Source organism: Gymnoscopelus braueri (genome assembly GCF_963280865.1).
Source record: "Gymnoscopelus braueri genome assembly, chromosome: 13".
Lineage (NCBI taxonomy): Eukaryota > Metazoa > Chordata > Actinopteri > Myctophiformes > Myctophidae > Gymnoscopelus > Gymnoscopelus braueri.
The window spans coordinates 14,325,308-14,339,152 of NC_137615.1; the positions used below are offsets into that span (position 1 = coordinate 14,325,308).

General features: G+C 39.9%; 1 protein-coding gene and 1 long non-coding RNA gene across 2 annotated transcripts in view; both read right to left on the reverse strand.

Moving 5' to 3' along the window:
- Positions 1–3,220: 3,220 nt before the first annotated feature.
- Positions 3,221–8,480, reverse strand: LOC308099164 (uncharacterized protein). Its single transcript, XM_080447786.1, has 3 exons — positions 8,264–8,480; positions 5,130–5,434; positions 3,221–4,241 (listed from the first exon to the last, which is right to left on the reverse strand). Exons 2-3 carry the CDS (start codon positions 5,398–5,400, stop codon positions 3,937–3,939), a joined length of 576 nt encoding a protein of 191 aa, XP_080303912.1. The 5' UTR covers positions 5,401–5,434; positions 8,264–8,480; the 3' UTR covers positions 3,221–3,936.
- A 1,911-nt stretch (positions 8,481–10,391) lies between these two features.
- Positions 10,392–13,845, reverse strand: part of LOC308098947 — a 3,818-nt gene continuing 364 nt past the window's right edge. The window contains exon 2 of the long non-coding RNA XR_013934332.1: positions 10,392–11,620. This is a non-coding gene — a long non-coding RNA (uncharacterized lncRNA). The remainder of the gene's footprint in view (positions 11,621–13,845) is intronic.

Sequence of the window (13,845 nt, forward strand, 5' to 3'; positions counted from 1 at the left end):
ATTTCTTTTTTCTTTTCTTTTTCCAAATAAAAATAGAGACATTAATTCTAGGCCCAAAACAAAAGAGGGCAAACAGTACCGAACTTACATCAAAACTGAGCTAACCGAAGTGACACATGCGGGGAACATAGTGGGTGATCAGACCACTCTTAAAACAAAGGGGAAGACAAATAATAACATTTAAACAGACTACAAATAGCTACAACATAACCCACTGCAGCACTAACTCATATTAAATAAAGAAATTACATATAACTGAAATACCAAAATACATCTTCACAATTGTAGTAACTAGTAATACATTTAAACGTATAATAAACCCCTGCCCCTCCCCATATGCACAGGGAACATGGTGCAGTCCAATTACTAATCAGCTCCATATAAGTACCTGTGGAACAGCTGGTTTTCTGTGGCCAGCCATCTAAACTTCAGCACTCCTTTAAACTGATAACTCAACAAAACTAAATAAACTTAAATACAAATGAAATAGCTCCTGATAGAACAACTTGGCCTTGACAAAATATAACTTAATGGATGTACACTCCAGTCCGTAACTTCATCACCAAACTTGCAATAAACAGTGTGTCATTTAACCGGTTGTGTGTAGTCCTTCATGTTTGCAGAATGAAGCTTGCTGAAAATAAATATGTGGCCATCACAGACCTGATAACTAACTCTTGTTTCAGAGAAGTAACTCTATTGATTGTAGAACCACTACGCCTTCAGAGTGCAGAAACACCTATAAAAAATGACTGAGGAACCAGAACTAAATACTTTTACTCCTACACCCATACAAGATGTAAGAGGCGAGCGGAGGAGGAAGCCAGGAACACGGGTAGTGTGAGAGCATTTTAGGGAAGAAAAAAGAAACAGAACAACCTAAAAGTACTTTACAGCCTTCCTAGAAATAATCGAGTAAAAGTTAAATATTTGTCTTGGAAATGTACTCAAGTAAGACTAATAAGTATTTAAAAAATCTAATACTCAAGTAAAGTAGAGATCCTCAGAATCTGTACTTAAGTACAGTACTCAAGTACATTTACTCCGTGACTGTCCACCACTGGGAATGAGTGGGAATCCATGGCCGACAACTGCAACGCACAACTTGTTCCGTTGCACACACGCTCAACCAAGACGCTCCTTAGTGAGCGGAAGTGTATTGTGTAACACACTCGTGGGTCTCCATGAAACCACACCTTATAAAGCGTTCCGGCTCGATCAACACAACTAGAAAGATTAGGGCAAATAAATTATATTACAATAGAGAATCAAAAATATAACAAATTACAACCTATTATGGCAGCCACAAACTGTTTCTTAGAAAGGAATACCAGCACTGACTTAGATCCATTTAGGATTTCTTGTTTATTTCAGTCTTTTACCCCCAGCAGCAGCTCATAAGACGGACGTTTCGGACCACAGGCCTTCCTCAGCGCTTAGGAAGGCCTGTGGGCCGAAACGTCCGTCTCACCCTGAAAGAAAATACCCTCACCTTCAGAATTCGGAGATATAAGTCACGATTAGGCTACTCAAAGCGGAAATGGTGCTGCTTGCTACTTTTGCAGTACACTTCAAGTATTCCAATCATGACACGTTTCCAGCCTAGGCTAGGCTTTATTATCAAAGAACATGCAACTCTGCATGTAGAAGCAGACTAGACACTATAGGCCAGTGGTTCTCAAGGGTCCTTGATGGGGTTCCAGCGGGTCCCTAGCAAAATGACTTAATATAGCATCAAAATCAGTTTAACCACTTTAACACTATTTTATAATTCGGTTCTTTGAAAATAGCCGATCTACAAGCTGCAAAACAATTAACAACATAAATCGTATGGGTGTCCGTAGGGCAAAATAAATATCAATTTAGGGATCCTTGACATGAAGAGGTTTGAGAACCACTTCTATAAGTTGAAAACCCTCTATAGATCAGCATTCATTCATTTAACTTAATCTCTCAAAAGAAACAGCAGAGAGCGCTGTTTTTTAACCTTTTTTTTGACAATAGGTTCCCAGATTGTTAACAACTTAATGTGATGCTCTGTTTTAACTTTCTTCATATTACGGTGATACCATTGTTGTTTATTATGACACGTTATTTCTTGCCTTGGTTCTAATGTTTGTGTAGCTATTTTCCTCATAGGACCAATAGTCTCTTAACTTCTATATTTGAAGCACAGGCCCAACTCGAGTCCCTAATTTGTACGATTGCTTTAATAATAGGCCTTTACATGATGTATATTTTTTTATTGGATATATTTTCTAATAAAAATGTCTTCATTGATTGAGGTTATCTGTATAATGTCTTCTTGGACCAACCTTACGTAGGATTGATTCATATATTTCTTGACGATTAGGATGATTTTTTTTGCAGTTGCCTCATTTCAACATTTGAAGCCCAGATAGGTCTACATGATGATTGACTGTACTCTATTTAATAATGTGTGATATAATTGCAGTGCCAACATGTAAAACATATTTTCAGTTTCTTTGATAGTATTTACCTGAATACACTCTCTGTGACTAATATTTCTATTTGTATTCAGTCATCTTCTTCCTGTTTTATTTCTGAAGACACCTGTCAAGTCAGTTCTCCAATGAGGTGCATGGCCTTAATATTATTATCCATCCTGAACCACGGTTAAAGGTAGGGTAAGTGATATTTTTTGGTAATTTTTAGTTTTTTGTTAAAAAGGTTAAAGTGCTATATTCTGATAGTAATCATTGATACAGAGCGTTTGTTTGGTCACAGGTGTCTCTTCGCATCGCGTAAACAGAATATAGTACATTTTCAGGTAAGTGACAACATTTAAGCCAATCAGGAGAGAGCACTGAAAATGCATTTTCTGTTTAATAAAGAGCTGGAGAGACATGGGATACTCCTTTTACTGAACAAACACTCTATAGCAATGAATACTATCAGAATATAGAGATATTTAACACTTATTTGAACCAAAGTAAATCACTTACCCTACCTTTAAGTGACCATTGTTGTTGACACCCATTCTACTGCACATTCCCAGGCAGAATACCTGGTGTAGTGACAGGTTAAGCACGTTATGTACAAAGGGTAAAACCCAAATACTTTCTCAAATGTGACCGGAAGGACAAGTCATAAATACATTTGTTAAACTGTGTCTAAAGGTATAATGCACCCATCTCAAACAATGCAAAACAAGCTATTTGTTTTTTGTTACCTTAAAAATAAAAATAGCAAACCAAACCAAAAGTATAACAAAGTTTTATTACATTTAAGACAACAAATTACTGTGCAGTGACCAAGACTATGGCAGTGAAGTCAGAGAACAGGAAATGCATATTTGTATGATATATACAAATTACAATTTAGTAAACAAAAGATAATGCACAAAATTAAAGTATCTGTCTGTCTGTCTGTCTGTCTGTCTGTCTGTCTGTCTGTCTGTCTGTCTGTCTGTCTGTCTGTCTGTCTGTCTGTCTGTCTCTCTCTCTCTATCGCAACTAATAGTTCACCTATATATTATTTTTTTATTTTATCCCTCGATTTTGTAACCCTTTTTTCACCCGGTGCCAATTTGCTAAGTGATCCTGGGCACTACACCCCCCCCACCAGCCTAGGGAGGCCAGGGCCGAGCTCATGCCTCCTTCAATGCATGAGAGCCAACTGACCTTCTTGTCACCTGACAGGGGAGAGTTTCCCTGGTTGGACGTAGCGCGTGGAAGGAACACGTTATTCCAACCAGTTCCCTTCCCCTCCATCAGGCGCCCCGGCTGACCAGGGGGAGGCAGTATAGTGACCAGGATTACTACATGTTTTTGTGAGGGTATTAACTACTCTAGGAGACACGGGGAGAACATGCAAACTCCTATATATTCTAATGGTCGGAATTACTTGTATGTTTGTTTGTTTGTTTGTTTGTTGTTTGTTGTAGTTCCCTTTTCTTTCACATGGGTAGACTCACTACAAACCTATGTTTTGATAAAGGTTTAGGTCCAGCTGACGAATGATGTCAATCATGTCTGAACAGGGCTTGTCTCCCTTTACCTTCACCATGTCAATAACCTGACGTGCTTTCTCTTTCCTGAGCTGAACCATTTTGCATTCCTCCATTTCATCATCATTGATAATATCCCTGGTCAGAAGCTTGTCCAGCAGAGCATTCAGGTTGGCCTGTGAGCACCCTTCAATGAAGCCCTCCCTCACTTCCTTCAGCCTCTTGGCGCCGTCAGTTCGCACTGTCACATTTGGCCGAGTTGCAGCAGGGCCTTGAAGACAAGATGGGGTTCATTTTATTAGTACATCTATGACATTTTTTTTAACTTATTATATTATTATTATTATATTTGCTGCACAGACAGGACCTAATTCAATCCATGCCTCAATTACTTCATGAGCACTAATAAGTACTAATCTAGGTGTGCTCAGTTAGTATAAATTACTCCCATAGTGTTGAAATTAGGGATGGGATGATAATCGTTATTATCGTTTATCGTGATAAAACACACTCACAATAATCGTATACATCGCAGAGATTTAAATTTAACGTGAAATTGTCCTCTTTCATACACTGGGATCAATTCACCTTTGCCGGGCTGCATATCCGGTACCACTTAAACCCTCTAGAATTGGTAAAAAAAGCACCTGTAAAGAACGTACTTGATACAGTCTTTTTTTCACTCTCTAAATCTCTTTGCCAAAAATGGCAGATCTACAAGCTCACAACGTGTCGCAATGCTTGTAGATCGGCTATTTTTTGGCAAAAGTTCCACTCCAGACTATGGATGCTGGGGTTCAAGAAGTAGTTAACATAAGTGTCATTTTAAGAGTTTTAAGCATATTTAGATTATCGCGATAATATCATAAATCGTTATTTTTTGGTCACAATAATCGTGACATGAAATTTTCATATCGTCCCATCCATAGTTGAAATTACAATAGATAAAAAAAAACATGAAACTAGAAAGTTTGAAATATGCTATAAACAAAGGGACAGAGAAAGTATTTGATCTTAATCTCATTAGATAATTTGTTTCTTCTCAGGGACTAACTTTGGATTCTGACCCCGCAGCTAGGGGATATGATATGATATGATATGATATGATATGATATGATATGATATGATATGAAGATGTAATATAATTTCATTCAATTACCTTTGGATCCAGAATCTGACCCAGTAACGAGTTTCCCCGTTAGATCATTCCTTGAGATCTTCTTCAGGATCCTTTTCGTGACCTCCAGAATTTCATCACCATCATATGTTCCTACCATCGCATCTATCGTTAGCTCCCTGTCTGCATTATCCAGCTTGGACTTTTTAACGACGCCCTCGTTGCGCAGTTGCCATTGGAATTTCCCGAATTCTTTAGCATCCAAATCCTCAAAAACATCTAATAGACAATCTCTGTGGGCTGCCGCTGCCATCACTGGTTAAGGTGTTGGAATAAAGATTCAGGATCTGAAAAGAAGTCAGAAGAAAATATTAGAAATATATTAGACACCGCCTGACTGGAACCCCCTCAAGGTCCCCGGACCCCACTTTGAGAACCACAGTGAGTGGAGTAATGTATATGTCACAGGGTGAATGGAGATCCAGGGTGATTGAAGACAGAGCGCTCGTTTTTAGGCACGGGGCTCCTTCGGGGCGAGGCGGGGCTTTTCGAGACAGGGTTTATTAGCGAGGCTCGCGAGGAGGAGGAGGAGGACGGCGCTGCGAGGCGGGGGGTTATTACGCGAGGCTCGCGAGGAAGAGGAGCCTCCTCCTCCTCCTCCTCCTCGCGTTTTAAACCGTCCCGTCCTCTCCTTCTCTCCTTCTCCTCCTCCTCCGAGGAGGAGAAGGAGAGCGCGGAGAGGCGGGGCTTTGATGCGCCGACGGAGACCTGTCTTTTGTTGTTCCCCCCCACATAGCAACCAGGAAGCTAAGCTAGGGGAACCATAATATCTATGAGGGGAACGCTGAACACGCGTTCACACGCACGGCGCGCCGACTTAGTGGAGCTTGAGGCCGAGGAAGCGCCCCCTCGCGCCTCCAGGCGCGCCCTCGCGCCTCCAGGCGCGAGTGCCCGCGGTGACCGGCCGACGCTCCACTAGTCGACTCAGCGCCGTTTGATTTGTAAACCGATAGGGACAGAATAGTTCTTTTCATGGATCACTGTGTGTGTGTGTGTGTGTGTGTGTGTGTGTGTGTGTGTGTGTGTGTGTGTGTGTGTGTGTGTGTGTGTCAGGGAGAAACTAAAACAAAAGCCAGCAGAACACAATAAAAGTATCTTAACAGTCCATTGAAAGCATGAGCGCGTGTGCGTGCGCGCGCATGTGTGTGTGTGTGTGTGTGACTGTGTGTGTGTGGGTGGTCACGGCCATATGTGCTTGTGCACAAGCCTGGCTTGTGGCTCCCTCTAGTGTTTCTTCTACAGAATTGCTGGGTGGGTAAAAACGAGCGAGCCTTCTTCAATCACCCTGGTTCTCCATTCACCCTGTAACATATAGACTACACCACAGTGGTGGGAAAAGTACTCAAATGTTGTGCTTAAGTAAAAGTCTGGTATTCAAAATTTACTTGAGTAAAAGTACAGTGTTGGCATCAAAATGTACTTAAAGTACCAAAAGTAAAAGTACTCATTATCCATTTCACAAGAGTTCAAAATGCATACAAATCTCCCCCCCCACAGGCACCCAGTGGTGGAAAGTAACTAAGTACATTTACTTAAGTACTGTACTTAAGTACAATTTTGAGGTATTTGTACTTTACTTGAGTATTTCCAATTTCCAATACTTTTACTTCTACTCCACTACATCTCAGAGGCAAATATTGTACTTTTACTCCACTACAATTATTTGAAAACTTTAGTTACTAGTTACTTTTCGGATATAAATTATTATATTATAAAACATACATTAACCACTTTAGTCATATTTTATACATAGGCTATTTGAAAATAGCCGATCTACAAGCTCACAACGCGTCGCGATGCGACGCGTTGTGAGCTTGTAGATCTGCTATTTTCAAATATGTTTGTACTTTTACTTTTGATACTTTAAGTACATTTTGATGCCAATACAATACTTTTGTACTTTTACTCAAGTAAATTTTGAATTCTGGACTTTTACTTGTAACAGATTATTTTTATATTGCAGTATTGGTACTTTTACGTAAGTAAAGAATTTGAGTACTTTTTCCACCACTGCAGGCACCTAATAATGTGGAACCTCATCTCGGAGCTATACAGCGGGGGGGGGGGGGTTGGGGGGGGGGGGGGGGGGGGGAGGTTAAATTGGGCTATGTGTGTGACAGCCTGACTAGACAGTCACAGGAGGAGAGTTGATAACGGAGAGCGACAAGACGAAACCCTGTCAAGACTTGCCAAATATTTTCTTGTAGTTTGTAGCGAGTTGTGGGTGTTGCTGTTGTTCTACCTAATCACAAATGGCTTTTAATACAGCCCAACTTAGATTATCAAAGCTGAATAACTCATCATTAGTAATGTAGCCTATTCAAGCAGTGATTCACTATTATATCGCATCAGGCAATCAGGGTGCGTCGTGCGTGTCAGTATTTAAATTGTGGACATGACATTACACTGTGTTATTATGCAGTGTATTTTAGGTATGAAACATTCAGAACGAGCCAAAGTGAGCTGCTTCTTATAAAAAATAAAATAAAATAACAGACAATAAATACTTAATGCATAATTATACAAGGCATAACGCATAAGGTTATAGACTATTATAAATAAATACCACATAGTGGGGCAAAACGACAATAACCAAGAATGCAGAAAATTAGCTTCTGCGAAAACGTCCCCTTGATTTGAAGCCCTAAGCAGACATCTAACCATTCTGAAAAGGCGCATAAGTCGAGAGGGAATTATTCAATTGTGTTAATTGGCTTCCATTAGTCCTATTTCAGCAATAAAGTAGACTGTAATTAAAACAAAATGACACTTTTCCATAAAAAAAACTTCCGCCCCTCCCCTGCTGCCTTGACAGAGGTTTGAATAATATTGTATATCTATAGGCCTATATTGAATGTATGCATAATTAAACAAAACTTGAATTAGAAATAATATAACGTCAAAGTTTGATAAAGTTCAGAACAAAACAGAACAAGGTCGTCTATAGTTTCGGTTTGCCAACAAATTTATAAGTACAAGAGAAGAGAATAGCCCCTACCTGCCCAGATTTTTTATTATTTTTATAACGTAAATCAGTGTTAAATTAACACTACCTCATAAAATAAGATATATAATCCGTCATCATAGCATTCTGCAAAATGTAATTGTCCTCCTACCTGATGAATTGCGTCGTCGTCGTTGTTGTTGTGCAGAATAGAAGCAAAGTTCACAAGTGAAAGCGAAAGTATGTAGCCTGTACACAAAGACGGAAATAATGCTGCTTTTTATGTGGAGGCTCAGTCACTTGACGTATAGGCTGTAGATCTCATCTGGATCCAGTCCTTCCAGTTCATCCTCACATCAGCTTTCAGATTGTAAATACCTCAGAACTGGTCCCTAGAGAGGGAGAGAGAGAGAGAGAGAGAGAGAGAGAGAGAGAGAGAGAGAGAGAGAGAGAGAGAGAGAGAGAAAAGCAGTGAAAAGGGTGGGGGACTCCCCAGATAACAGTTAAGTGACAATATAAGGGCTTTTTAATACTTTAAAAAAGAGAGGAAAAGAAAAAAGACCATTATATCAAAAGTAAACAACAAACTGTATTAAAACTGGTCAAACATTGGCCAATTTGTCAAATAATATAAGAAAATAGCTGATCTACAAGCGTTGCAAGGCTGAGTTTGTAGATCGGTTATTTTCACAATATTTATCAACTTTTGGTACTGTAAGTACATTTTGATGCCAATACTTTTGTACTTTTACGCAAGTACATTTTTAATACCAGACTTCTACTTGTAACAGAGTATTTCTACATTGTGGTATTGATACTTGTACTTAAGTAACAAATGAGTATAGCCTACTTCTTCCATCACCGAGACTGGTGCCATTTGGGGATAATGGTTTCAAGTAGCTTTGCAAGGAGTTGCAAAGAGCAGCAGTTACAAGGAGTTGCATTGCAAATCATTGGTGTGGACTTGCCTTTAGGTTAAAAATGTAACCAACATTAGGAAGTCTAATGTTTGTGTTTGTAATAATCTATAATAATATTATAATCTATTTTCTTTAAGTTCTATATTTGAAACACTGTATCATCCTCCCCAACTGGAGTTCCTATAAAACTTGGTATTGCTTGTCAAATCCTTTTTTTTTAATTTTTTATATTTGTGTATATAGCTATTTATATAGGTCAGTGGTTCTCAACCTGTGGGTCTGGACCCCCAAGGGGGTCCCCACATGATAAGGCCATTAGGCAATGTTCAGTTGCTCACACTTCAGCTCACCTAAAATCTCAAAGCATCAACCTACAAACAACACACAAATATTCAAATCTCTAAACATTCAGGTCTGCATGAGCTGGTCAGTCGGGTCCCACTGCTCCAGGCCACGGAGGAGGCCTGTGGCGACGTTAGTGTTGAGGCATGTCAGGGCTTCATGCGCCACTCGAGGCATTTCTTCCGACGCTGGTTGGACAGGGAGAACACTGCCTGTGATGTAAATGAGGCCCTCTGGCCAGACAGGAACCAGAGGCGTGATGCCTAAATCATGTACCGAAATAGAACTTTTTTGGCTGCATATTTGTGTGCTGTTTTATGTTTGACTATGAAAAAAGTAGGCCTACACTGAGTCATTTCACAAAAGGAGAAATGGCTCATTCTCCAGAGTCAACATGGTGTGTTCCATTTCTATGATTGTGTTTTACATTTTACACTTCAGTGTGCTGTAAATGCTATTGGCAGTGTGCAGCAAATGATTAGTTGTGGGTACTCAATGAATGGTATGTGTGTGTGTGTGTGTGTGTGTGTGTGTGTGTGTGTGTGTGTGTGTGTGTGTGTGTGTGTGTGTACCCAACAGTGTACCAAATGAAAACACAAGTTCCATTTTGTGAACAGTTAAGAGATTTGATGGCAAATAGTTATCTTGCAAAGGGGGTTCAGCATTTTGTGTGTGAGTTTTGTGAAATCTGAATTTCTGAAATAGTTTGTCTAACAGCAATTCTTTGAATGAAACCTGCTCAAATCTCACTATATTGGTGACTATACTCAAGCCCGTTCTCAAGCGAAGAAGATGAGGTGGACTTCATATGGTTCTCCAGCATGAGCCATGGTTAAGTGACACCATTGATGACATTGAATACCTAACAAATATAGTGCTGGACACTTATAGTGACAGTTTAAGCAACCTTTTCCCAAATGTGAATGGAAGGACAAATATTAGTCTTACATACATACATTTGGTAAACTGTGTCTAAAAGTTTCGTTCACCCATCCCCACACTGCATAACTAAACAAAAAATGACCAAGACAACACCGATGCAAGTGATCATGAAATGTAGTTTTGCATTGTATGATGTCCATTTGCAAATTCTACAGTATTTTTTTATTTTTATAAAACAATTCTATGCACAGTCACTCCAAAAATGTTTGCAAAAAAGACCATAATAATAAATGTAATTTGTATTGCACTTTTATTCACAGGGAATCCCAAAGTGCTTATAAACACACATAATCAATCATAAAAGGTTAAAAGCAGGGCTTTAAAATTTAAGACGAAAATGCCTTGCAATTTTTTAATCTTTTTTTAAGAGTCCAGGGTCTGTGGTGCTCTCAAATTGATAGTTCCACAGGCGTGGTGCTGCCGAGCAGAAGGCCCGGGCCCCGGTTCCCCCTGGTGCACATCGAGGAAGAATCTGCTCACAGATCTGAGGGTGTGGGTGGAAGTTTGTGGAGGTTTAATTAGTTTCTGTAAGTAGGGAGGGGCATGTCCGTTTATGCAGTTATGAGTGATTAGTAGGACCTTGTAGTCGATCCTGGCTGAAACTGGGAGCCAGTGCAGTGAGAATAGGATGGGTGTTATGTGGTGGTGCTTACGGACTCTCATTATCCTGGCAGCGCTGTTCTGGATGTACGTATTGCAGCTTCTGAATGCTCTTGCCTAGAAAGTTTGTGACTGAGGAAGAGAAGGCGTGACCTGACCGTCGAAGGTGAGATGAGATATGGGGCATGACTGGACCTGGTCTGGTGTGCCAAGGAGAGCTTTGTTACTGTTTAACTGAAGGAAGTTGTTGCTCATCCATGCCTTTATCTCATCAAGACAGGTGGTGAGACATGACATGGCTGCAGAGGGGCTGTGGGCAGTTTTAATGTGCAGCCGGGTGTCATCATCAGCATAACAATGGAAAGACATTCCATGACTGCTGATGACACGACCAAGGGGCAACATGTAAATAATGAAGAGGAGGGGGCCGAGAACCGACCAAAGGGTCAACTCAATTGGAACCAGGGAGTTTCCGTGCTAGATCATTCCTTGAAATCTTCTTCAGAATTAGTTTCGTGACTTCCAGAATTTCATCCCCATCATACGTTCCTACCATTGCATCTATTGTTTGCTCCCTGTCTGCATTGTCCAGCTTGGCTTTTTTAACGACGCCCTCGTTGCGCAGTTGCCATTGGAATTTCCCGAATTCTTTATCATCCAAATCCTCAAAAATATCTAATAGACAATCTCTGTGGTCTGCCATCACTGGAATAAAGATTCAGGATCTGAAAAGAAGTCAGAAGAAAATGTTAGATTCAAATCCTCAAACCTCTATATCAAAGTCTAAAAAATATATGTTTTTACATTAACCACTTGAACCCTAGCATCCCTATTCTGGGGGGGAACAACGCATCAGGCTGTGATGTGTTGTGAGCTTGTAGATCTGCGCGTGGAGAGGTTTGGTGTAGGGGAAAAAAAGAGCAGACCAATTACAGAGCCCAAGTTTACAAAGTATTGAGGGTTTAAGTAGTTAAATGTCTGGAAATACACATAACATGAATACGACATATTAATAGGAAAGATAATGTGTAAACAAACAAAAAAACACACTAATTTACACAACACTGATGATAGTGCTGTCGATTACGTCTATGGAGCTACCTACAAAATCTATGAAAAAGTTAAATCTGCAACAAAATGTTATACAACAGCCCTATATTGCGCTGATCAGAGCAATGGTCCCCGAGTTATGGCCATTTGAAGTGTTAAACACTGCTGTAGTGCAATTTTGGTTTTTGGGTGTATGTATTTTCATGGCAGACCCCAACACGTGACTCCTGGTGGGACTATTGTCATGGCAGGCCCCTGAACAGCGTTTGTGCCAATTTTGGTGTGGATTGGAGCAAAGGTGGGCCTGTGGCCCCGGCCCCGGGGGCCCCTAACGTGGCCCCTGGTAGACTATTCTGAAGGCAGACCCCTGAACAGTGTTTGTGCCAAGTTTGGCATTCTAACAAATAATGTAGTATTGACAGTTATTTATTTCAAAATCACCATTATCTATTCATCAGGTAAAAATATGACATTTAGACAATTTAATTTAATATAAATACAAACATCTTTTTGTATCAGGGTCCCTTGAACTGAATCATTTTTAAATGGGGGTCCATAGCCTATAATATGAAAGTCATTTCGGGGTCTGTGACATGGGGTCTGTGACACCCAACCTGTGAGTGACTTATATCAACAACTGAGTCAATTACCTAAAGAAGTGGTTCTCAAAGTGGGGTCTGGGGACCCACAGGGTTCCTTGAGTAGGTTCCAGGGGATCCCCAGCAAAATGTGTTAATATAGCATCAAAATAAGTTTAATCACTTTATACATGGCTAATTGAAACTATTCGGTGCAACGCGCTTTAGATATTTTTTTTAATGTAATTTCGAACATTTTTAACACAAATCTTTTCTTATGGGGGGTCTCTGACACAACATATTTTCAGATGTGGTGGAGATAACTATAGGCACCTGGACGAACCACTGTAGACCACTGGTGTAGACCAGTGGTTCTAAACCTTTTTAGGCTGTGACCCCCCCAAATAATCATATTTGAAATGGGGACCCCCCAAAATGATCATATTTGAACTGGGGACCCCCCAAAATGATCATATTTGAACTGGGGACCCCCCACCCTGACAAGCACTTGGAATTGTAGGACTCAGAGTTGAGACATTACATTTACTTTGACTCCACAGTTTGACTCCACAGCTAAAAAAATTGGAAATAACTGATCCGGTTGCAGAACCACCGGTGTAGACTACTATCATTTCTGGTGCTTTCGGAGGCTTGACCTTGCATGGGTGGCTTATGGGCGGGACAAAGTAACCATTATGCAGTCTAGCTGGTTTGTTATAAGTGACAGACTGACAGGAGGAGAGTTATGATAACAGAAACTCATGATTAATAAACAGCAAATAGACAAAGTTTAAATAAGGCTGAAGTTGTTAAAGTATTTGTAATAATAATCAAAATCTACAAAGTAACTAGTAACTAAAGTCATCAAATAATTGTAGCCGATCTACAAGCTCACAATGCATCACCATGCAAGGCATTGTGAGCTTGTAGATATTTTTATACATTTGAAAACTTGAAACAGGACATTCTGCTAAGTTAGTCGGCTATACTTTCTACTTTCATACTTTAAGTAGCCTACATTTTGATATCAATACTTTATGTACACAATTTGAATTCTGGACTTTTACTTGTAACAGAGTATTTCTATATTGCAGTATTGATACTTTTACTTAAGTACAAAAATTTAGTACTTTTTCCACCTGTGAGCAAGCATGAGACGTGTTTTCAACTAGTCTCTCCAGCAGCCAAGTAAACTTGTGCGCTTATAGGCCATTTTCACAGACAATAAATACGTTATGCATATCTATAGAAGGCATAAGGTTATCATAGTCAATTATTAATAAATATATTGCGTCAAATCGTAAACCCATATGAGCATAGGC